Source organism: Pleurodeles waltl, chromosome 1_2 (assembly GCF_031143425.1).
Source record: "Pleurodeles waltl isolate 20211129_DDA chromosome 1_2, aPleWal1.hap1.20221129, whole genome shotgun sequence".
NCBI classification, from domain to species: Eukaryota; Metazoa; Chordata; class Amphibia; order Caudata; family Salamandridae; genus Pleurodeles; species Pleurodeles waltl.
The window spans coordinates 1,229,541,438-1,229,568,241 of record NC_090437.1 but is presented as its reverse complement, the minus strand read 5'-3'; the positions used below and the strand labels follow the sequence as shown (position 1 = coordinate 1,229,568,241).

At 43.3% G+C, this 26,804-nt stretch overlaps 1 protein-coding gene across 1 annotated transcript in view; it reads left to right on the top strand.

Moving 5' to 3' along the window:
• Positions 1 to 10,401, top strand: part of POLR1A (RNA polymerase I subunit A) — a 361,957-nt gene extending 351,556 nt beyond the window's left edge. Inside the window, exon 34 of the mRNA XM_069204279.1 lies at positions 9,936 to 10,401. Coding sequence (XP_069060380.1) covers positions 9,936 to 10,036 — 101 coding nt within the window. The 3' untranslated portion in view covers positions 10,037 to 10,401. The remainder of the gene's footprint in view (positions 1 to 9,935) is intronic.
• The last annotated feature ends 16,403 nt before the right edge of the window (positions 10,402 to 26,804 follow it).

The following is a 26,804-nucleotide window of genomic DNA, read 5'->3' as shown; positions in this document are numbered from 1 at the left end:
TCACTTACAAAAATCTAACCTGGCTTTCTCTTCCATTAAAATACACCTTGCAGCAATATCTGCATACCTGCAGACTACCTATTCAACTTCCCTATATAAGATACCAGTCATTAAAGCATTCATGGAGGGCCTTAGGAGAATTATACCACCAAGAACACCACCTGTTCCTTCATGGAACCTAAATGTTGTCCTAACTAGACTTATGGGTCCACCTTTTGAACCCATGCACTCCTGCGAAATACAGTTCCTAACCTGGAAGGTGGCATTTCTCATCGCCATTACTTCCCTAAGAAGAGTAAGCGAGATTCAGGCGTTTACAATACAGAAACCTTTTATACAACTACACAAGAATAAGGTCGTCCTAAGGACCAATCCTAAATTTTTGCCAAAGGTTATTTCACCGTTCCATCTAAATCAAACAGTGGAACTTCCAGTGTTCTGTCCACAGCCAGATACCGTAGCTGAAAGGGCACTACATACATTAGATGTCAAAAGAGCATTGATGTATTACATTGACAGAACAAAGAACATCAGAAAGACTAAACAACTATTTATTGCATTTCAAAAACCTCATGCAGGAAACCCAATATCAAAACAAGGTATAGCCAGATGGATAGTTAAATGCATCCAAATCTGCTACCTTAAAGCTAAACGACAGCTGCCCATTACACCAAGGGCACACTCAACCAGAAAGAAAGGTGCTACCATGGCCTTTCTAGGAAACATCCCAATGCAAGAAATATGTAAGGCAGCCACATGGTCTACGCCTCACACATTCACCAAGCACTACTGTGTAGACGTGTTATTCGCACAACAAGCCACAGTAGGTCAAGCCGTATTAAGAACATTATTTCAGACTACTTCCACTCCTACAGGCTGATCCACCGCTTTTGGGGAGATAACTGCTTACTAGTCTATGCAAAACATGCGTATCTACAGCGACAGATGCCATCAAACTGAAAATGTCACTTACCCAGTGTACATCTGTTCGTGGCATCAGTCGCAGTAGATTCGCATGTGCCCACCTGCCTCCCCGGGAGCCTGTAGCAGTTTGGAAGTTACCTTCAACTATTTGTATATGTATCATCTCAACCTTAAATAGGTGCATACTTAGTCACTCCATTGCATGGGCACTATTACTACAATTCAACTCCTACCTCACCCTCTGCGGGGAAAAACAATCGAAGATGGAGTCGACGCCCATGCGCAATGGAGACAAAAGGAGGAGTCACTCGGTCCCGTGACTCGAAAGACTTCTTCGAAGAAAAACAACTTGTAACACTCCGGCCCAACACCAGATGGCGAGCTATGCAAAACATGCGAATCTACTGCGACTGATGCCACGAACAGATGTACACTGGGTAAGTGACATTTTCATTATCTTGCGAGTGTTGGGTTTTTGCATTCTAGATGCCCGTAGAGCGTGCACTGTCCTGGTGTTGACAGTACTGCCCTGGTGTTGACAGTACTCCCCTCTCCCAGGCGCGCTCTAGGGCCTGGTTTATCTGGATTGAGACGATGAAAGCGTCTCACAAGTACTGGAGCATGAACATCAGATGCGGAAACCCATGAATTACTTTCAGGGCCATAACCTTTCCATGAGATTAAGTACCATAGGTTACGCCCTCTCAGTTTAGAGTCCAACACTTTCTTGACTTCATATTCTTCTTCCCCCTGTACTAGAACAGGAGCTGGATGAGGGTGGACCTTTTGGACTGCCTTTTTTAAGAGGGAAGTATGGAACACTGGATGAATCCGTAATGATTTTGGCAATTGTAGTTTATAGGTCACAGGATTGATTTGCTGAAGAACAGTGTAAGGACCTATAAATTTGGGGTTGAACATGTGCTTCTTCTTGAAGTCTATATGTTTTGTGGAGAGCCACACTTTGTCACCAGGTTGATACTGCGGTCCCTCACAATGTTTCTTGTCATAATGCTTTTTGTATTTTTTGGGGGCTTTTTCTAAATGTTGTTGAATCGATTTCTGAGTTTGATGCAAATGTTGAATGATTTCTGACACAGCTGGAGTGAGAGAACTTTCTTGAGGAATTGTGATGGGCAAGGTGTCAGGATGATAGCCAAACAAACCAACGAAGGGTGTAACGCCAGTAGACGTGTGGAAGGAGTTGTTGTAGGCTAACTCAGCTAACGAGAGCATTGATGTCCATGAATTAAGTGCTTTTTCAGCGTAAGCACGTAGGTATTGCTTTAAAGTCTGATTTAGTCTCTCCGTTTGACCATCTGTTTGAGGATGGTGGCTAGTAGATAGGGTAGATGTCACTTGGAGTGTTTTACACCATGTCTTCCAGAAGTTGGAGGCAAATTGCGATCCCCGATCGGAGAGGATCACTTTTGGCAGTCCATGATAACGAACCACTCTATTCAGTAAGATAGTTGCCAGTTCACTAGAGGTGGGTAATTTCTTACAGGCAATGAAATGTCCATATTTCGTGAGACTATCTACTACCACCAGAAATACTGAATGCTGTTGAACCACTGGCAGACCTGTAATAAAGTCTAAAGAGATGTGTTCCCACGGACGACTTGGGGTTGGGAGTGGGTGTAACAACCCTTTCGGTTTTGAATGACTTGTTTTAGTGCGAGCACAGACTTTGCAGTTTTTTACCATTGTTTTTACATCCTTTGTTAAAGTAGGCCACCAAAAATAGCGTTGGATTAATTCAAGAGTTTTAGGAGTACCAGGGTGACCTGCTGTAGGTATAACATGCAACCAATGAAACACTATCTTGCGAAGTTTGGTAGTGGGCACGAACAAACGAGCATCGTGAAAGGGTAATCCTTGCTTGATTGATCTTTTCGGATCTGCTTGGGCCCACGTCTGCCATTTTTCAACAGTGAATGAATTGCGGATGTCTTCAAAGAAATCTTCTGTTTTTACAATACATAGGACCTTGTCAGGAGCAATGATAGCTCTGGAGGTTTGAACTGCAGACAATGTGGTAGACTCTTGGCGGGTCAAGGCGTCAGCTTTGCGATTATCTTTACCAGGCCGGAAGGTTACCACAAAATCAAACTCGGCAAAAAACAGCATCCAGCGTAATTGCCGAGGAGTCAAAAGTCTGGCAGAACTCATGAATTGAAGATTGCGATGATCAGTATATACTGTGACAGTATATTTAGCTCCCAACAAATGATGTCTCCATTCTTTAAAGGCATCACGAATCGCCAGAAGCTCTTTTTCAGCAATGACATAGTTCTGTTCGGCTTCGTTCAACTTCCGAGACATGTAAGCTACAGGATGAAGCTGACCAGTGTCTTTGTTTCGTTGTAACAAGACTGCTCCTATCGCCACATCTGAAGCATCAGCTTCCACTATGAAAGGTCGATCCGCATCTGGATGAGTCAAGACTGGGGCAGTGGAGAAAGCTTCTTTCAAAGTTGAAAAGGCTTGGTCTGCTTCTGGGGACCATACAAATTTTTCTTTCTTTCTTAATAACTTAGTAATTGGAGCCACTGTCTGGGAGAAATGATTGATGAACCTCCGGCAAAAATTTGCAAAGCCCAGGAAACGTACATCACGAACAGTCTTTGGGATGGGCCATTCTGATACGGCTTTTACTTTCCTTTCTGCCATCACCATACCTTGGGGGGTAAGGATAACCCCTAAAAACTCAACTGTGGTAACATGAAACTCACACTTGGTTAGCTTGCAATGTAAATGGTGTTTATGAAGGGCTGCCAAAAATTTTTTGACATGTTGAACATGTTCATTCTCTGAGTAGATCAAAATGTCATCAATGTAAACTATGGCAAAGATATCGAGGTACTCTCTAAGAACGTCATTTAAGAAAAATTGAAATGCTGCTGGAGCATTGCACAGACCAAAAGGCATGACGGTGTATTCAAAAAGGCCATATCTTGTTTTGAATGCCGTTTTCCATTCGTCACCCTCTCTCATTCTGACCAAATGGTAAGCACCTCGAAGATCAAGCTTCGTGTAGATTTCTGCTTTCTTTACTTGTTCCAGTAAGACCGGAATTAGAGGCAAAGGATATTTGTTCTTGATGGTGATTTTATTCAAGCCCCTATAGTCGATACAAGTTCGAAGCTCTCCGTTCGCTTTTGGAACAAAAAACAAAGGAGAAGCTGTGGGAGACTTAGAGGGGCGGATGAAACCATTCTCTAAGAATTGGTCCAAGTATTTTCGTAAATGTTGATTTTCATGTTCTGACAGGGCATACACACGACAGTTGGGAAGTATCCCCCCTGGGACTAGATCAATTTGACAGTCATAAGATCTATGAGGAGGTAAGTTCTCTGCTTCCTTCTCATCAAATACATCTTCATAAGACGAATACTGTTTGGGCAACTGAACTTCTTTCTCTGCGGCGGTAGCTATGTAAGAATGGCGAACTTCCGATTCTTGAGTCCTTTGGAGACAATGTTCTTTACATAGCACTGATGAGAACACAATCTTTCGTTCTGCCCAATTAATCTCTGGATTGTGATGAGTTAACCATGGCAAGCCAAGGATGATCCCATACTGGGGAGCATGGATCACGTCAAGGATGAGTTCCTCTTTATGTTTCTTTCTTTGATTTTTACCTTCACAAATTATTGTCAAGGGGACAGTCTGAAGAATTATCGGACCTCCAGTCAAGAGTTTTCCATCAACTGCCTGGATGGTTTCTGGGGTCTTCTTTTCAATACATGGGATCCCCCATGCACGAACCAATTGGGCGTCAACAAAGTTTCCGGTAGCCCCAGAGTCGACTAGAGCCTTCTTGAAATAGGTCTTTTTATTGACCTGAACTCTTATTCCCAATTTTTGATGTTTGGATTGTGAAGGATCCACGGTGACACCCAAGAGCAACCCTTCTCTGCAACTTGGGTGCTTTAGATTTTCCGACTCGACTGATGCATTGGTTGCAACTTTCTGAACTGGGCCTCGCTTGCTCTATGTTTTGATTGGACAATCTTTGGCGAAATGACCTTTCCGCCCACAATAGAGACATTGCCCATTTTTTCTGCGTAGGTCCTTTTCATCTTTGGTCAAAGGTCTCCTGATGGTTCCAATTTCCATCGGTTCCGACGTTCTTTCTCTCGGAGTTCTTGAGTATTTGTTATCATGAGCATGCCTAGAATGTTTTTCAGTCTTTTTACGCGTTCCTTTTCGTTCGTTTAAACGATGATCAAGCCTCAAGACAAGGTTTATTAAATCTTGACAGTTTTCAGGTTGTGGGTCGATTTGCGCTAAGATGTCTTTTAGCTCCTCTTTGAGTCCCCTGTAAAACAAGGCCGCTTGTTTTTCTTCAGGCCAGGATGTCTCAGCGACCAGCCGATTAAAGTTGGCTAAATATGACACTAAGTCCTGATTCCCTTGGCGTAAGTCTAATATTTCACGATCTGCTGACTGTGTTACAGTTCTACGATCGAAAACTCTCTCAAATTCACGAACAAACTTTTTCCAGTTGTACAACAGGGGACTATTTTTACGCACAAGAGGAATAGCCCATCGGGGAAAGTATGTGGTCTGCAGGTGAAGTGAAGTTCCACTTGAACCAGAAACGATTGCGCTTTCAAGGGATCACCTGAGAAGCATTCTGGGGGATCTAAAGGAATGGCTGAAGGAACATTGAGGGAAATGTTAGTCGGATTACCTCCAGAAGTCTGAGAAGAAGTACCTGGCCAAGACACACCTGTGGGACTTTGTTCTTTCTTCTCAACCTTATTCTTTAACTGACTCACCCTCTCAGCTAGACTATTTGTCAAATCCTTTGATGATACCACTTCTGACTGGAGCTGGGTGATTGCCTTGACTAGCTCGTCCAGTGTGGCCATGCTGAGAACATACACAAACCAGGAGGATAATAATTTGTGGGCTCACTATTCTGTCAGCGTCACCAGATCCTCGGGGTCTGTGCACGTTCCCAACACTTCCACCACAAGACCGCTCCAATACTCTGATTAGATTTATCACAGAGTCTAAGAGAGTCCAAGTGGGGAAAAGGGGATTAGGACGGGAACAGCTGGGAAGGAGACCTGTAGGAAGCAAAAGGTTAAAACACAACATCAAAATTACATCTCATGAAATCAGTACCATGCTACAACTCTAAGCTTGGTCTTTTCCGAAAAACATGAACAACCCTAGAATAGTCCTAAAACTGACTAGGCTTTAGATGACAGAATGCCTGAGGAGGAAACAGGAAAAGTTAAATAGGACTTTCAGATTCGAGTACTTTCTTTAGCATGAGAATCAGGAAACACTCTGAGCAATTTCTAAACAACCATATGAATCTCCTTTTAAGAATATATATCAGGAACACACAGCATTACATTTAGAACTCTGGTATTGTTGTGTTCATCTCAGAAAAAACATTGGGAAGTGAATTGCGCACATTGCAGATTTTTATATGAGTATTAAACACCATTAAAGGATTATGCACCATGAAATCACACAACGTAGATTCAAGGAATAAATCACACAACGTGTCAACTTGAAATGCTACCAAGAAAATGTCTTAGAATAGTAGCACACAGTAATTTACATTATTTATACACAAGGAAAGAATTGCGCGTCTTGCCGATTCAAATGCCACCATACAAATGCCAAGAAATGGTAGCGCACAATGAACAACATGAAAAGCACTCAGGGAAAGAATTGCGCGTCTTGCAGATTCAAATGCCACCATGCAAATGCCAAGAAATGGTAGCGCACAATGAATAACATGAAAAAACACTCAAGGAAAGAATCGCACGTGTTGCCGATTCGAATGCCACCATGTAAGTGCCAGAAAATGGTAGCGCGCAATGAACAACAAAATTAAATGCTCATGAAACGAGTTGCACGTCTTGCCAACTCGTAAAACATCATGTAAATGTCAAGAAATATCAGCGCGCAATAAACAACAATGTAATAACGAAGTCAAATCTTTATGGAATAAATTGCGCCTCCTCCCTATTTGCAAACCACCATACAAATGTCAAAAAATGGCAGCACACAAGTAATCTGTTATTCATTTAAGAATTAAAATCAAGAATATGAAAATTCTCAATTACGGTGTTGGGAAATGTCCAAACACCGTCCTACCGCCTGGAAACAGTGATCACCAATGAGAGATGAGCGCAGAAGACTGGAAAATCCAAATAGGCCACCGGGACAGGAGCTCAGGAAGAAGCTGCTGCTCTGCACCGGGACCTCTGAATAGTGAGCACTGGAAGTTGGGCTGACTCTTTTATAGAGTCTTGGCCCAGCCTAGAACCACGACCAGGCATGTTGCAGGGAAAGTCTCTAGAAGGCCCTGGAAAGGGACCACACCCTAACACACTCTGAATGTCTGCAGCAATACATTGCAAATGTACAGTATTTATAAGCACCTTAAAAATTAATCTTTTGGATGGAATTCTGCAATGCAAACGGTTAAACAATAACATATCATCACAATGCATAAATTACATTATCTTGCAAGTGTTGGGTTTTTGCATTCTAGATGCCCGTAGAGCGCGCACTGTCCTGGTGCTGACAGGTTCACCTGGAGGCGATTGCATCTTATAGAAGCTCAGACTCTTCATCTTTGTTATGGTCCTCTAGGTTGATTAAATGATTTCTGAAAGGGCTTTTCAGAGTGTTTCCACCATTCAGACCTCCTTCTCCGTCTTGGAATTTAAATATTGTTCTTGCGCAACTTATGAAGCAGCCTTTTGAGCCAATTAATAGAGCTTCTACGAAATTCCTCCCCTGGAAAGATGCCTTACTTGTTGCCCTGACATAAACCAGACAAGTCAGTGAGATACAAACGCTTTCCATACAGGAGCCGTTTTTGCAGGTTAAAAAGGATAGACTAATCTTGCGCACTAATCTGCATTTTATTCCAAAGGTCCCTTCGGATTTTCATCTGAATGAGCCCTTAGTTTTCAGGACATTCTTTCCAAATCCGACTCCTCTAGCGGAGAGAACATTACACTTGTTAGACATTAAAAGATGTAATCACTTCTATTTAGGCAGGACTAAACCATCTTGCAGAACCAACCAACTATTTGTAGCTTACAGTGCACCCAGACGGGGTCAACCGCTCTCTAAACAGAGCATAGCTAGCTGGATCTCCTCAGCAATTCAGTTTTGCCATCAGGCAGCGGGTAAGCCACTGCATTCATCTGTCCGTGCGCACTCAACGCAGGCAATTTCCTCTTCAGCAGCGCTGTTTGCTGGTGTACCGCTTCAAGACATTTGTAGAGCAGCAACTTGGAAGAGCTGCCGTACGTTTACCAGACATTTCTGCTTGGAAGCATTATCTCATGGAGAGGTACCGGTTGGACAAGCAGTCCTCAGGAATCTTTTCCACTGAAGGTGAGCTACTTCTTTCATCCCACCATCCTAATTTCAGGTATGCAGATTGTCTATGACTAGACTTCTGAGATTCATGCTAAATTCTTTTTGCGGTGTCCCTATAATGTTTTTAAAAAAAATCTATATATCGGTGTATGTTAACATGCTTTCAATGTATGCATTGAACAAATTGGAGGAGTTTTACAATGTACATTTATACTGCTTACTACTCTGATTCAAGCATTTGAATCTATGAAAGTTCCAAAACTGGAGTAAGAAAATTAGTTAGTTACCTGTAACTTTAGTTCTCCAGTATTCTAATCTTTCATAGATTCACATGTGACTCGCCTGCCTTCCCGGAGAAGCTCACCTTCACCTCTCTTTTTTTCTTTTACATATTTTACGAAATTGTGCTTTGAAAATCTGAGGTGTTGGAGCGTCTCTCAGGCAGGTTCTAAAGGGTGGTATCGCCTGATTGGTGGTAGATTATGAAGTTTGGTCCTTTTCCTCAAAATGACTCTGATAGAGTGTTAAATTAAGAGGCCTAAGGGACCTTAGGTTTAAACCTATTGGTTAAATGTACCGGGGCTCCCATCTCGACGACAGGGAATGATTCAAACATGTGAATCTATGAAAGCTTCCAATACTAGAGATCTCAAGTTACAGGTAATTAACAAATTTTCTTCATCCATAAGAAAATTATCCAAGGTTGCTGTCATTAACTTTCCGTAATCTTTGGATTCGGCAAAGTAACAGAGACCGACTGCTATCACTCATCAGGTGCCTACCAGTTCCTACTGCGATCTGTTTGCCACCGTCATCAGTATTTGGTCTCCCCCCACCAGATGCTCTTGTGTAGCCATCCACATCAAGCTGCGTACGGCCGACCTTTGCAGTTTGAGAATCCTGAAAAAAACATCAATGTCTGAAATACCCACATTTCTGCTTTCAAACCTGGAGGTTTCGCTGGAAGCGGTGAAGAGGGCTGACTGTCTTGTAGATAATGTGTCCTCAAAGGAATGTGAACTCCTGCTACAGTTGCTTTAGATTTAGTTGCTGTAAATTTATTTCTGGCATAAGAGTAAATATTTAGTGATCATTTGTTAGGCTTATCTGTTTTATGCGGAATCATGGAGTATTGCGGTCTCCTAGGTAGGGTACAAATTCTCCAAGTTGTCACATGGCCTGCTCTAATGATGTCTCACCTTGTCTTTCAACACTGAGTTTTATAGTTCTTCCAGCTTATCTAGTGCCCAAGCTCCACCTGCCTTGGGCACAAATTGGACTTTGAGCACTTCTAAGCCATTAACGTATCATGTTTAGTCACAACAAGAACAACCAGATGCCTATCTGTTATAAAATTAGGAACTGAGGAAACAGAGCTGCCAATATTTCTTACTTAGTAACTGAACTTTCTCCTACCTCTGATCATTAAGAAATCTGAGTTCAAGCCCTAACCACAATCATATTTCAGCAAGACGAGTTTAGAGTAAAAATATGGCATTGTATTTCAAAAGTCTTACAAATCCTAATTTTGTCCTGGTTTCCTAAACACCTTTTAAATGTTCATCTAACTTGTAATGCATGCTTATTCCGTTGTTGTTCAAGTTTTCACTTCTGTTGATTTTATTTTTTTATTTTTTTAGGTGCCCATGATGAGCTTCGCTCCCCTTCTGCTTGTATTGTTGTAGGAAAAGTCGTGAAAGGAGGCACTGGCTTGTTTGACCTTAAACAACCTTTAAAATAGGTTGCCCATAAAAATCAATATGACTGGAAGATTATCTGGAGCCCTCAAAGATATATTATATATGCCATATGTACATGCCAGTATGTACCATATACCTAAATATTATATTTATAAACAAAATCTCTGATGAATTGAAAGCTGAATGAATGTATCCTGTGTATAGATTAATGACTCAGTTTAAATCCTTTTAAAATGTATCAGAACTTGCAAATGAAGCTGGGCACACTGGTGGGAAGTGTGTTGGAGTCCAATTTTGAACAATGGACATGTTTAAACAGATGTGAAAGGTAGTGGCAAACCAATACCAGTTAGTGGCTTGCCAAGAAAAGTAAAGTATTTTTATTAAAAAACAACTGACAAATAAATGTATGTGTGTTTTTTTGGAGCACTATATTTAAATTACATGCAGACTGTACTATATAAATAAACAAAACTGCCAAGAAAGCCTGTCTATTACATTCAGCCTTCCGAATTTATTCTCACTGTGGATTGGCCAAAAAAACGCTCAAAAAGGCAAAGATGGTTCCTGCCCAAGCCAGGTTTCTTTTTATTTTACTGATTCATTGCTATTGTTTGGAGAGTTTCAAGGAGTGAGCAGACCAGCTTTGCAGGAGAAAGGAAGTTATTATCATTGTCACCACTATTTGTTTTTGAATTTTAAATGTTACTCTGCCTTACATCCTTCTGATGTTGATAAATGAGTACCATTGAGTTGGATAGCAATAAACATTCTTAGCACACCACTTCCAATCCTAGAAAACATCATATCCCCTGGTGCCCTCAGCATCAGAATAGACCTTGCAAATGCTTCAGGAAAGTTATTCACATCCTTAAATCGTCTCTCAACTCAACCCGCACCCAAGTGAATCTTGTGATGCAGCATAATAGCTCTTGCCATAGAAAACACAAGTTTATGTAAAATGTCATCCTTGGACGTAAATCTCTATAAGCAAATTTAAATTTCCCAACAAAACAAACTTTCCTGAACACCAACGTCTTAGCACCAACTACTTGCTTCAGCAACTGCAACACCTCAAAGATTTATTTTGGCATTCTTGGTTCCATTTTCATTGTGTCCAGTTGTAGACCCAAAAAGGTCACAACCTGACTTGACCATTCCTAATTGTCTGGTTCCAGTTACATCATAGTGTCATACAAATGCAATAATGCTTCCAGGCGTTCCCGCAAGCTAACTCTTCCTGCAACAATGAAATAATCCAGATGTTTATCTTCCAATAAAAACTTGTCTGTATGAATTTGGCTTATTCGTTGAGGGGGATAAAAGCCCCGCTTAATCAACAACCACAATCAGGTTGAACCATAAAATTCACAAAATTAACTCTTTGCTAGCGTGGCACACAAGCACTTAGGTTTAACTTAGAGGAAATGTGTATTTATGCAGCACCCAATGAAGTAATAAAGTGAAAATAAAGTATAAGAAAAATTCCAAACCAATTTAGAAAAATTTATTACATTTTAATAAACAAAAGTATACCAGAAAGACAAAAATCCGATCAGTAGAATTAGAGATATTGAATTCTAAAGTTTTAGTGAAAATAGCACCAAGAAGCAGAAGCGCTGCTCACTGTTATCTGGTTACGCAAGACTGAGAGAAAGTCACAACTTCAGACCGCAGTGGAGCATGGGTTGGATACAGGGACCAAGTAAGTCCTGCTATAGAGATACCTTCCCAAGTCCCACGAGAAGAGTTCCAAGACTGCAAGGAGAAGGCTTTTGGCATAAAGAGCAGGTCAAGGGGCACGGATGGTGGTAATTGCTGTAGCGTGAAGAGGCGGTTGTTGCTTTAGCTTCAGGTTGATTGATCACCCCTAATGTTTGCTGTCAAAGCAAAGTGCATGTCTTGCATTGCCGGTTGTTACAGACGGTCGCTGTCCCCTCAAATATCTGGTCTCTCTGGAGTTTCGTATTGGAGGTTGTTGCGGGCGGCAGTGTTTAGGCGTGAACAGGCCCATTTGAGGTCACAAAGAGCCCAAACTTCACGATTTTCACCTTTTCCTTGTTTTTCTCGTAGGCCCTGGGTACTTGTAGTATTATTCACCATGGATCTACAAGTAAATTAATTGTGGCAATTAGGTTTAACCCAATTTTACCATGTTTTAAAGAGAAAGCACAAGCACGTTACCACTGATTAGCAGGGGAAACATGCAGAGAGTCCTCAAGCTAATCAATATTGCCAGCTTTCAAGTGAATGGAGTAACTATGAAAATTCTTTCAGACCTGAACTCAGTGTAATTCCATTCTTTTATATGCCTCACTAGTACATTATTATTTTTTATAGGATCTACCTGTGCTCCAAAAGTTGACTATTGTCCTGATGAGGACCCTGAAGCAGTCCTCTGGGTCGAAACGCCATTGATTTCTGGGGCCATAAAGACATTTTGCTAACAAGTTGGTCAACCAGGAGCTAGTGAGAAATTGATGGATTCTTCCATTATTGTGTTTAGCCATTCATTGTATTAGCCCTTCAACGGTCCACTTTATTGTCTGTTACCCAGTTTATTTTTATTTTTATGTTTTTTAATCACTGCATCCTTTTGCACTGTGTGATCACTTTATTTCACAGAGCAGTAGTGCCTATTGTAGATCCTTCTGTAGTGCTTTAAGTGTAATCTGTACTTAAAGGATTATTGTACTGCACCCATATCTCTGAATATTATTGTTAGTATTGATTTATTTGTGACTGGATTAACTTACAGTCAACCCTTTGATATTGTTTATGTTAACCTTGACCCTATACCATACACTTCAAGGGTAGCGTAGTTCACATTAACAACTAACCACATATATGCTGGAAATCCTCTTTGCATACAGTGTTCAGTCTGTAGACAACTGTTCAGAGAAAGCCAGGTACCTAAAAATAATGAACGTCTGTTCCAAAAGGACTGGCCTGCAATGGGCAGCTTTTATTTCTCTCAAACCCCTCACCAAACCTACATTGAGAAATGAAGTTAATATGAGTAGACATGGCTACTGTAAACAGGATTCACTGTATGGAGAGAGTTTACCCTATACCAGACTGTTTGAAGACTAAGAGATTCTAATGAAAAATACACTACATAGTATCTGCTAAGAAGAGTCTACACTCTGCGACACTTGGCAAAAAAAAACAATATTCACTTAAAATAATTAACTCCTGAAGGTGCTAATGATTATACTACCTGCAGCTTCCAAACTGTGATGAAAACTTTACAGATAAACCATATTCTGAAGGAAATCAAGCACATGTACATAGCTCAGTACCTAGTGGACACAGTCTTCTGAAATTGTCATGCTGAGATGGTTAGCTAATACCTCGAGGCTGCTTGCAATATGTAGTACGTAGAATATTTCCTTTGCTGGAAACTTTTTCTGCACTAATAAAGAAAATTTATGTGGAACATAATGAACACAAATCGTCAACTGTCACCTGCACCACAGTTACTCTTCAATACACAGATTTATAATGTGTTCAAGACCTCTACTCACCTAAGATGTATTAGGAGCACATGCATTTTTGTAAACACTTATACCCACTAGCTGGGCACATGCTGTACAATATTAGGTAGAATAGTAATATGGTAGTTACTTGCCACTGTGTAAACCATAAAAAAAACTAAGACACTCATTGGATGATGTCATCAGTGATGCGGGGAGCTGGCTGCAGGGCCTGGTCTAACCCCACGCTGTGCACAGTCTTCAGCCATGCACAGTGAGAGGTTGACCACAAGGCCTGGCCTGCGGCCCGACCAGGCCCTGTGGCCAACTCCCATGAAAGCAGTCAACCCCACACTGCGCCTGGCTTCAGCCGTGCACGGAAGGGGGTTGGTCACAGGGCTTGGCTGCAGGATTGCAGCATTTTTTGCTGCTTTTTTAGTTTTGGCCCCAGGGAGGGTTCCTCTGGGTTCGCCTATTAGGGTCTAGGGGGTCAGGGCATCCCTACCTTGCTCCCTTATAAAAGAAATTTAAATCAAACTTACCTTTGCCAGGTCAACTGCTCAGTTCCCTTACCTACTTATCAAGGGCGCCAAGGGGCATGCACTGCACTGCAGTTGTACTTTAAAGGGTAGAAGAAGGTGCAGTCCCTCTATGTTTAAAAATCACTGCAGAATAAAGTTTTATCTGCAGGGGCTTTTAAACAGAGGGATTTTTCCCTCTTCCAGCCCTTTTTCAAAACCATTTACAGTGCTAATTTAATTCCGCCTGGCGAAACAGTGGAATTAATTAGTAGTTCTGCATTACATGAGTAACACAGAATTACTAAATTACTCTAATTATGCCCACCCCTATATATCACCCAAACGTTAAAGCAACTATGTTGGCTCCCAATTAAAGCTTCCTTCATCTTCAACAACTGTTGCCTCAGCTGCAGGGCTCTCCATAGCAGAACCACTGAATAAATGACAGACAAAATGACCACCTTAAGTGGCCACCTATGTACTAAGAGTCGGGGTATTTCCAGATTTGTGATGGAGAAATACAAGAAGGAAAAAAACAGAAAGCAGAACTTCTCCATCTGACACTCAGGATGTGGAACAACATTTCCACTGATATCAGAACTGCTTCTTCTCTCATGCAGCTCAGTAATAAGTTGGAGAGTCATTCTCTTCAAGGAGCACAGCCATCTCGCAGGATATGCCTCTGGTATCTGTGCTATTGTAAATTACTTTGAATTGTACCATGGGGTTCTTGGTGATGTTCATCATTCGTTTGCACCTTAGGTAGGTTTGCCTTATATAATTAACTTTACATACATACAACCCTAGGATGTTTTGTTGCCATCTAGTTCTATATTAGGCTGTTATTTTTTCTAGCTGCAGGTTTTTCACTTCTGCACTAACCTTGTAATCTGGTTAGATTGGTAGAATTTGGCAATGGGCTTTGTAGGTAATGCACAGGAAGTTGAAGATACCATATTGGTCCAAGAAGACCCAGACATGGTCATGCTTGGTATGGTTGATTGACAGTTTTAGTCCAGTGACTGGTCTGTGATGATGTGAAGGCCACCTTTCAGGGGGACTAGAGTTCATTAGCCACAACAGCATGTAGAAACCTGCCATAATCTAGCCTTGATAACACTCACTCTTGGACATATGTAAATCATGCCTACCTGTCCAGTGGAATTGACATCACTGGAAGACTGATGGGCAAATATTCCAATGTGCAGCACCAGATATGGTTCAAAGTTCCTGCATGCCAGACAGGACAGGAAACGGGGTTCAAGCGTCAAAGGTACCTCAGATTACACACATCGCGAACGCCCAGGCTTTCGACAGTACAGGAATCCCCCAAGTGTCCAAAATCGAGCAGTTTCAGGCAGGAGCGCTACACCGCAGGGAGGGGAATCTTGGAGGGGACACACACACACACACACACACACACACACACACACACACACACACACACACACACACACACACACACACACACACACACACACACACACACACACACACACACACACACACACACACACACACACACACACACACACACACACACACACACACACACACACACACACACACACACACACACACACACACACACACACACACACACACACACACACACACACACACACACACACACACACACACACACACACACACACACACACACACACACACACACACACACACACACACACACACACACACACACACACACACACACACACACACACACACACACACACACACACACACACACACACACACACACACACACACACACACACACACACACACACACACACACACACACACCTGTAAAACGAGGTGACATGTTTTCATCGGTTCCTGTATTTTGATGCAGGTGACTGCCATCTATACTTTCTGAGACCCCTAGGTCTCAGAAATAGCTCTATACCCTGTATGCATACATGAATGCACGCTGCTGAACGTGAACCTGCTAGGAAGAGCAGTTGAGGGCTGGCCAAGGGAGGGATTTATAATTCAGGATCGTTTACAATTAAGCAGGTGCACTTTTTATCGAGTCTTTTGTTGTACTGTGAAGTTACTACTCTCTTAACTGTGGGGCTCTTTGAAGTTCCCTACACGTCCCGTGCATCTGTTTGAAAGAGTGGCCGCCTTCCAAAAAGTGGGCCAAATCATACCTGCATCCACCCGCATTGGAAACATTATTTCCATGGCCTCGTACACTGCAGCATCCTATAATTAGTGGCACTGATCCAGCATGATGGAGTCATCAGTCAACCCTTCCACGTGGGAAGTGCACGGACGCGTCGGCTGGTGCAGGCAACGCAGGAAAATAACTTCACCTCTTGGCTCCTAGCCCCAGGGACTGCAAAAGCCATAGCTATATACAAACACCCCTGCTTTCCACCTTTCAACAGAAATATTTTAAGCGCAGATCGCAGTGGGCGTGAATAATGCAGACACTAGAACACTGACACTTGTTTTGATGTGTCTGTGCTAATATGTACTTGTGATGAAAAAAGTAAACAAGCACTTTGCATGCTTATTCTACAGCTACGGATGTGCTTTCTTAGTGCCCCACAAACTGAAAAAGCCATGAGAAGTCTGCAGAGGTTGATGCCTTATGGGACGAATACGCCTGGAATAGGCCTGTGGTTGCTTCTGCTCCCATTCGTGGGCTGGCGGTTCAGGCTGGACTGTTCCTATTGGAGCAAGACAAGGGCTCATTTGCATATTGATGGCTCCGTTCCGAGGTGGCATGATGGGCAAAAAAAACAGTGTAGTGGATTGCAGGCCTATGGCTGAGATTAACCAAACCAATCCTTACGTCTTTTTATGTTTTCTTAGTTTTATTCCCTAAGTGCCATGGGTATGCCCAGACTTGAGTTCCTGGGCTCCTCCCATCACTCTTTTATTTTTTGCTTGAGGATGGAGCATGCTGAGGGCACTAAAGCTGACGCATGAGCCATCAGACACTTAGAAGGATGCTCTTCAAACATGGATGTTAGGTATGTCAGCATCAAAGAGGCAGGATAAGCAGAGATCACAGGGTGTGACAGAGAATAACAGCTGAAGGTCTAGGGAGTGATCAGATCAGAGAGAACCAGATCTCTATGGGGTTGCCCACAACAAAGGTAGTCAGGGATCCGATGGAAAGTAAAGGCAGAGGACTGGCGGATGCTTATGTGAGTGGTCCTTGGGTCGCGAGGCGGTCAGTGATTACTGGGTAATTTCCCAGCAAATAGTGTCATTTGTCACTGGTGCCTCAATGCTACAAATATTGTGGCTCTCCTGTTTGATGATCAGGTTACTACAACCTCCAGAGGTAGAGTAATAGAGCAGTCAAGGCACACCCTAGGATGGGATGGTGGGTCAGAAACACAGATAGTTCATCCCAACTGTAAACAACAGGCAAACTCATTGATCTGTTGGAGCTATTGCTTATAGGAAGGTCTTTATGTACAGGTAACTAAAATAAGGCACTTGCAGTTAGAACGCACACAAAAAGCAGATTATGCTGGCAGGTGCCGTTGTTAGCAAACATTATTATCATATTGTTTAATCGCTGGGTGCTACAAAATAGCATAGGGCAGTGGTTCCCAACATGTGTCCTGGGGACCCCTGGGGGTCCAAGAACCCTCCTCAGGGGTTCAGTGACTGCTTAGAAAATGAAATAATATTAACAGTTTAATAAAGTGTGTATACAGGGAGTGCCTACAAGTACAACTGAACATTTTAAAACATACTATAAATATCAAGAAATTTGAAATTGGAGGCTAAAATTAAACTAGTGTCCTCAGATTGATTTATGGGAGCAGTGTGCAGGTGCATCCAACAGAAGAACAGTATGGGCGATGTGTGCCTTCAACTGAATTTAGAAAAGCTCTAATCTTCCTACTAAAATTAAAGTGTTTATTTTTTATTTCTATTTGTTTGCAAATTAAATAAAATGAGTTATTTGTGTGATAAATGCTTGTTTCTGTCTTTTTGTGTATTGTTTTTCAGTTCGAAATCTTCGACAATGTCCAGGCCGCGGGCCCCGGCTTCCTGTAATGAGGGGGGGAGGGGAGGGGGGGGTCCAAGGTATTCCAATTATGATTCAGTGATTGTCCCTGGGTTTCAGTAATGATAAAGTCGGGGGTCCACAGAAGTCAAAAGGTTAAGCACCATTGGCATAGGGCCCTATGGCCAATGTTAGTTGTTAGAAATGGGGTCTTTGGTTGGCAGTCAGGTTACTCCCTGCCCAAGAAAGGACCCTCACTCTAGACACAGGGTAAGTCACACACAATCCAAATTATCCTGTGCTCGCCCTCTGGTAGCTTGGCATTGAGCAGTCAAACTTAACTTAGAAGGCAATGTGTAAAGTATTTGTGCAATAAATCATACCATAACACCATATAGCACCATAAAAATCCACCACACAGTGTTTAGAAAAATATATAATATTTATCTGATAAGATGCAGGTCAAAACGATTAAAATGCAATAAGTATATGTTGAGATATCACTGAAAAGTGATATGAAGTGTCTTTCAAAAGCAAACAAAGACTCTTTCAAGCACAAAGTACCTGGTTTGCATGAAAAACCTCTGCAAAGAACCGCAAAGGAGGAGAAGCGTGGAAACAAAGGGGTGTGCGTTGATTTCTCGGGCCGCACACGGCGATGCGTCATTTAGTTTTCACGCAGGGACGGCTGTGCGTCGATTTCCAGCGCGTGGTCCCCCTTCAGGTTGCGGGGTTTTCAGACACCCTGGGGACGGTGCATAGATTTCCTGCGCTGGCAGGATGAAGTCACAGGAGCTGCGTCGATCCGGTGGGCACTGAGTCTAATTTTCTGCTGCACGGCAGACGCTGCGTCGATTCCTCTCTGGAAGTCGGGCTGCGTCGAATTTCCGGTCGCTACGCTGGTGCTGCGTCGATCTTCTCGTTGCAAAGTCTGGCTGCGTCGTTCCGGTTCGGCATGCAGTGAAATTTTCACCGCGGTGCAGGCTGTGCGTCATTTCTGGCAGGCTCTGCGTCGAATTTCGCTGCACAAGGAGTCCTTCTTGAAGAGATGAAGGGGGTCATTCTGACCCTGGCGGCCGGTGGCCGCCAGGGCCACCGACCACGGGAGCACCGCCAACAGGCTGGCGGTGCTCCCACGAGCATTCTGACCGCGGCGGTTCAGCCGCGGTCAGAAGCGGAAAGTCGGCGCTCTCCCGCCGACTTTCCGCTGCTCGGGGGAATCCTCCATGGCTGCGGAGCGCGCTCCGCAGCCATGGGGATTCTGACACCCCCTACCGCCATCCTGTTCCTGGCGGGTCTCCCGCCAGGAACAGGATGGCGGTAGGGGGTGCCGCGGGGCCCCTGGGGGCCCCTGCAGTGCCCATGCCAATGGCATGGGCACTGCAGGGGCCCCCATAAGAGGGCCCCGCAAAGTATTTCAGTGTCTGCCATGCAGACACTGAAATACGCGACGGGTGCAAACTGCACCCGTCGCACCCCTGCAACTACGCCGGCTCAATTCTGAGCCGGCGTCCTCGTTGCAGGGGCATTTCCTCTGGGCCGGCGGGCGCTCTTTTGGAGAGCGCCTGCCGGCCCAGAGGAAATGTTAGAATGGCCGCCGCGGTCTTGTGACCGCGGTGCGGTCATTTGGCGGTGGAACCTTGGCGGACGGCCTCCGCCGTCCGCCAAGGTTAAAATCAGGCCCGAAGTCTTTTTGGTCCTGAGACTTCAGGGAACAGGCGGCAAGCTCCTATCCAAGCCCTTGGAGAGCACTTCTTCACCTCAGCCAGAGATCAGCAGGGCAACAGCAAGGGAGCAGTCCTTCACAGAAACCAGTCAGGTGAGTCCTTTGGGCAGCCAGGCAGTTCTTCTTCGCAGGATGCAGGTTCTGGTTACAAGTTTATTCTCCATGAAGTGTCTGGGAGGTATAGTGTCTACCCCAAGAAGTGTCTAAGTTGGTAGGGTCAGAGACCCTGCTTAAATACCCAAATGTGCCTTTGAAGTGGGGGAGACTTCAAAGAGTGGCTTAGAAGTGCACAAGATCCCCTTTCAGTTCCTTCCTGTTTGCCAGGGTCCCAGTAGGGGGTGTGGCAGTCCTTTGTGTGAGGGCAGGCTACTGTCCTTTGACATATAAGTGTCAAGCCCTCCACCCTCCCAGCCCAGGAAGACCCATTCAAAATGCAGATGTATGCAAGTGAGGCTGAGTATCCAGTGTGTGGGGTGTGTCTGAGTGAATGCACAAGGGAGCTGTCAACTAAACCTAACCAGACGTGGATTGGAAGGCACAGCAGGATTTAAGTGCAGAGAAATGCTCACTTTGTAAAAGTGGCATTTCTAATATAGTAATATTAAATCCAACTTCACCAGTTAGCAGGATTTTGTATTACCATTCTGGCCATACTAAATATGACCTTCCTACTCCTTTCAGATCAGCAGCTACCACTCAAACAATGTGTGAGGGCAGCCCCAATGTTAGACTATGAGGGGATCAGGCCTCACAGCAGTGTAAAAACGAATTTAGGAGTTTTACACTACCAGGACATGTAAACTACATAGGTACATGTCCTGCCTTTTGCCTACACAGCACCCTGCCCTAGGGGTTACCCGGGGCACACCTTAGGAGTGACTTATATGTAGAAAAAGGGGAGTTTTAGGCTTGGCAAGTACTTTTAAATGCCAAGTCGAATTGGCAGTGAAACTGCACACACAGTCCTTGCAATGGCAGGCCTGAGACAAGGTTAAGGGGCTACTGAAGTGGTTGGCACAATCAGTGCTGCAGGGTCACCAGTAGCATTTAATCTACAGGCCCTGGGCACATATAGTGGACTCTACTAGGGACTTATAAGTAAATTAAATTGCCCAATTGGGTATGATCTAATGTTACCATGTTTAAAGGAGATAGCATATGCACTTTAGCACTGATTAGCAGTGGTCAAGTGCACAGAGTCCTAAAGCCAGCAAAAATTAGGTCAGAAAAAGAGAGGGAGGAAAGCAAAAAGTCTGGGGATAACCCTGTAGAAAGGCCATTTCCAACATTAGTCAATAGGTGAAACGTTGGACAACTTCAGTTCACTAATGTCTATGGCTTGAGGATCAAAAACTATTCTAAAGATTGTACTGTGGGTCTCAGTGACTGTTCCAGGTGTGCCAGACAAAGTGACAAAATACAGCCGATTGGATATTACAGCCCTTTGTCCTACTGTTTCTGGGGCTAGAATGGCCAATGACTTTAATTCACTGTTGTCCTGTTATCTCTTGACTCCAGAACCCAAAACAGGAGCAGAGATCACACATGATTGCAGTAATTTAGTTTTTAGAGTGCCACAAACAGACCTTGAAAGTTTTAATGTGGATGCCAGTGCTCTGATGTGACAGAGCACAGAAATCAGACGAAAGAGGGCATCATTCAATCTATTGGTTATGTTTATAGGGTTCTCTACCAGGTCTTCAGCCATAGGGCCATGGGGCTGCCAGAGATAAAGTATTTGGAATTCAAATTAGCTAAAGACAGATTGGGGTCTTTCAGAAAGTTGACTTAGGAATGCATTCTGCTCGTTGGTTTGTAACTTACATTTTCTGGCTCTCCATTTGCTGGCTTTATTTGCTTTTAGGCTCTCCAGGTTCAGTTCGTCCCTCCCGTTGCCTAAACCGGGTTTTCTGTATCTTTCCACAAACTTGCTTTCTGTTAACATGCTTTTAAATCTTGTTCTTATCTCGTCATATTTGTGGTGCATTCAGATACCGCGGTCAAATGTCAGGCGCTGTCTTCCAAAGGCACTTGTTTACTTTTCTTTCTCTGACTTCAAAGTGAGCAGATTTATGTGACAATCTTTCTGGATACTGGGGATGTAAACAGTTTTTTTCTAGCACACAACAATGTTTAAATGAACTGTGTAAGTATTTCAGAATATATCAGAATTATGAATGCACAAATGAAGCATTTTTTGTTATTTTTGAAGTGTATTGGAAACAAATACTTAAATTTTATCAAAACAAATCATTAAACTAGGTGATGCAATTTCCATACATTGTTGTCTGTGCACTGTGTAGTTTTATTAATAAAACTGTATGTGTGCAAATGTAATGGTCATTTCAGTTGAAAATGTGTTACTTGTAATGGCAGTGTGCTACCACAACATGAATGCTCCACTCCAGTCCACTCTACACCACTCAACACCACTGCACTCTACTGTGCACCACTCGACTTTACACCACTCCACGCCAAGGCACTATGCACCACTCCACTCTATGCCACTTGATACTATGCCTCTCTACTCTACCCTGTAACACTCGACTGTGCCAATGCACTATTCGCCATTGTACTCTACACCAATGCACTCTTCGCCACTGCACTCTACACCCCTCCAGCCTAGGCATACTAGTCTACTCTGCACAGCTCAACTCTATGCCACTGTACTCCACGCCACTCACTCCACTGCTGTCTATGCCATTACACTTTATGCCAATGCACTTTACTCTGTAAGACTCAACTATGTGACCCTGCACTCTACACCAATCCACTGTACACCACTCTAATCTACTCTGCATCTCTACACTCTGTGCCACTGCACTCTACACCATTACACTCTCTGCCACTCTACACAACTGCACTCTACCCTGCACTACTCCACTCTATGCCGCTTCACTCTACTCTGAAACAATCTACTCTATGCCAGAGCACTGTACACCACTCTACTGCACTCTGTGCCACTCTACTCTTAACCACTGCACTTTACACCAATGCGCTCTCCACAACTGCACTGTCACCGCACTCTACACCATTAAACTCTACTCTGCGTCACTGTCCACTGCTCTCTACGCCACTTTGCTCCGCTCTACACCACTGCACTCTGACACTGTGCTGCAACATTGTACTCTCTGTCACTGAACTCTATGCCACTCTATGCTGCACTAGTTCACTCTATCCCACTGCACTTTATGGCACTATACTCTACTCTGCACCACTCCGCGCCACTGCACTCTATGCCACTCAATGCTACTCTGCACTCTATGCCACTCAACTTATGCCACTGCCCTCAATCACTGAACTCTACGCCACTCCACACCACTCTGCCACTGCACTCTACACCACACTACTCTGTGCCTTGCTACTCTGTGCCACTCCAGTCTGTACCACTGCAATCTACTATAATCTATGCCACTGCATTCTACGCTGCTTAATTCAGTGCCACTGCACTCAGTGCCACTCTACTCTATGCCAGTATTCCACACTATGCCACTCCAGTACATAACACTCTGCCACTCCAATCTACTCCACTGTTCACAATTCCACTCTGACACTCCAGGCCATTCTCTATGCCACTAACTTGCATAGGCGAGACCTGTTGGCTTTGCCAATGCTTGTTCCACACGCACTTGTGTGTTCTGCTAACTCCAGCTGACGTAATCGTTTTTACTGAGTGTCCGGTCAGGACTTCTAAAACACTGGATTGTTATTAAAGATCTGGTTTGGGGCCGTAGTTTTGACATTAGCTGCTTGACTGAAACTTGGCTAGCGAAATGCTATATATTTTCAGTGATCTTATGCAATTAAACTATTCCTTTACTAACCTCACATTGTACAGGTAAAAAGGGTGGAGGATTGGGTATTTTAGGTAAAGGCAATTTGAATAATTGTAAACTTGATTCCTACTGTAGCCCTGCATTAGAGGCTCTGGTGATGACATTTAGAAGCTCAGCTGGACCTTATTGGACGTTTGTGGTAATTTGTAGACCTCCCCCAGAGATACTATGGCCTCGGCTCATGTAGCTTCGGTCCTCTCACAAGTGGCGTTTGATGATTCACGGGAGACTTATGGGGGATTTAAATTCTCATTTTATAAATTCGAAGTTACTTCTGGCTGGTAAATTTCCTGCACTTTTAAAGCTGTTTGTGTTTGCCTGGAACTTCCTCTTCCCTAGTCATTATCTGGGTCATTCACTTGATTTTGGTGGATCTAACACTCCTCATCGTCAATACTCGTTTCCGTTTGCTCTCCCGTGGAAGGACCACTTTTGTGCCGCAGAGCTCTGCTGGAGAAGTGAGTATAAGCCAACCTTAAAAGTGGAATGCGCAAGGTTGAATTATGCCAATAAAAACGTAAAAGCACCTTTTTTGCTAAGAAAATGATTACTGCCTTAAACCAGATCAAAGCTATCTTTTCAGTCATAGACGACCTCAAAACTGCAACTCTGCTCGTGATCTGAAGGTTTCTGAGGAGAAGTGGAATGCAAGTGCAGATTTTGAATTGACAACATTTCTGGCACTTCACTAGCTGTCAATCATCGTATGAGTCTATTCAAGCCTCTTGATGTTCCCACCAATACTGAGACAGCCATAAATCTGTTGATGAAGAGCAGTGTAAGTTCTCCAAAGCATCAAGCGACGGTCTCAGCACTAGGGGCATATTACAAGCAAGTGGCGTATCATAGATGATGCGTCACTTTTCTTGGGCCCCATTCCGTCCCCCTAACAACACCAAGTGTGTGCCCTATTTACAATGTGGTGCGGCATGGCGCACGTTAGGCCAATAGTGTCAACATTTTTTATGCTATTGTGATGCTTTGGTGGATCAGCGCCATAAATTATGGTGCTAAGCCATCAAGGTCAAGGGAGGCCCATTGCAAACAATGAGAGCGTCACTTTAACGCCTGCCTAGGTGTTAAAAATGACGCTAAGAATGGCGCAGTGAAATCTTGTAATGTTCATTGCCTCATTTTATTTGGGCCGCCCTGTGGGGGAACGCCCCCCCCTCATACATTATGCCTGGCACAGGCATAATGTGGCGCAAGGGTTTACAAAGTGGCGCAATGCATGCATTGCGCTAATTTGTAAATATGGTGCAACGAAAATGACTCCTTAACGCCACATTAGCATTAAAAAATGTTGCCAATGTGACGCAAGGAGGCGAAAGGGGCTTGTAAATATGCCCTAGAGCTACTCCCTCCTAAATTGGAGTATGCAGCTTCTTCTACTTGAACGTTACCTTTTTTATCTTTATCTTTCGATCTGGTCCCTAGTCTTTTCAAATGTGCTCTCGTTCCTCGTATTTTAATATAAAACCTTCTTTGGACACTGATGTTTTGGCCAATTAACGACCCATATCCCAGCGCTTGTTTTTGGGCAAAAAGTTACAACGTGCAGTTCTAGTGCAACTTCATGAACTTGTAACTACAGAGGCAGAACTGCCCCCTTCTCAATTTGGCTTTTGTTCTGATTTCAGCACGAAACGTCAATTTGTCTCTGCGCTACACAAGTTATGTTGATGTCTTGATCTAAATCTACCCACTCCCCCGATTTTTCTTTGACGTATCCGCAGCCTTTGATTTGGTCGAGCTTCACACTTTCCTCAATAGACTCTGAAATCAGAACCAGGGGCCGTGCACTCCCCTTGTTCTCCAGTGTTCTTTCGTTCTGATAGGTTTGTCCAGTTTTCATTGTCTTCATTTGGTTTGTGGTGTTCCACAGGGATTATTCTATCTTCATTTGTTGATTAATTTATGCATGATCCCTTTAGCCAATTTTAATCTAAGTTGAACACTGGATGAGTGCCAATCATCTCAAATTGAAAGAAATAAGACTGAGATACTGTGTCTGGTCTGTCCCTCCATCCCCTTTTTGGTATCCTTCACAATGCTGAATTCATTTACAGGATATTTTGTTTCTCTAAACAAATACAAAAGCTAAACACAGCATTTGGTCTTTCTTGCAGTGTTGGTAACAAGAATTATGCTTTGATAATGACAGTGCTGCTCTTAAAACGTTAATCAACACACTCGACAAGCTCACCCTTGCATGCCCAGCCTGATACAAACATCTACCATCCAATCATCCCCCGTGTGTGAAAATAAGCAAAGTGGGCTTGATTCACAACAGTGACTTGCACCTTTGAGTAAATTACACTTTTGAGTAAATTTATTACTTTTTGCTATTCACAAAATCCAGGTGTAAATTTAGTACAAAAGTGTAACTGCCGGAACGGAATACTCGTAAGTTACAACCATAGAGTTACTACAAGTAATGTTCAACCATATTTTATGTCTGGCAGAGATTCCGCACGCATGGCAGTGACTAGGAGAACTTAGCACGCGGGGCGGAACCTCAGCAGATGTGGAACTCCAAATAGTAGTGAATAGGAGACCTACACATATCAATGATAAGGAAAATGATATACACCTGAAAGAAATCAGTCACACCTAACACACATTCACTTGCAAAAACGTATATACTGTCCACAACCTAGGATCTTGGTCTTTGCTCTTCAGCACTTGCCTCCTCCTTAGTGTGCAGCTCAGTTTGGAAACTTTACTCAAACAAGGATGCTGCCCGTGTTGCAGAGGAAGATAAATCTCACTGGGGAGTAGACTGCTCTTGTAGTTTCATTTGTGGTGAAAAACCGCAAACAACTACATCATATGGTGCCATTCTCCCTCAGTGGAGCCCAGAAATCAGCCTTATGACATTAGATGACCAATGCAGTAAACACATTGGGAAGGGAGGTCAGGAATGCAGAGGACATAAAGAAAAAATGGCCAGATGAGAGGAGGCAGGTGAAAGAGCAGTTCTCCAGGATTGAGCTCCTGGACCCTTGATATACCTCCATAAAAAGTGTTGTCCAGAGATTTTCATTTCTGATTTGTGTTTTTGTTTCATTAGAGAAGTAATTTAGCTTGGATAGACATTGCTAATCCAGGCTGATTTTTTCTTTGGAACACATTTTTTTTAAATGGCAGATGTGTTGCAGTGATGATGTAATATTTCAGGAACCATGAGACCTATATACTTCATTTTGGTGTCAAAACATATGTTTTGGGTGTCAAGTAGTCGTATAGAGACAGAAAATAACTC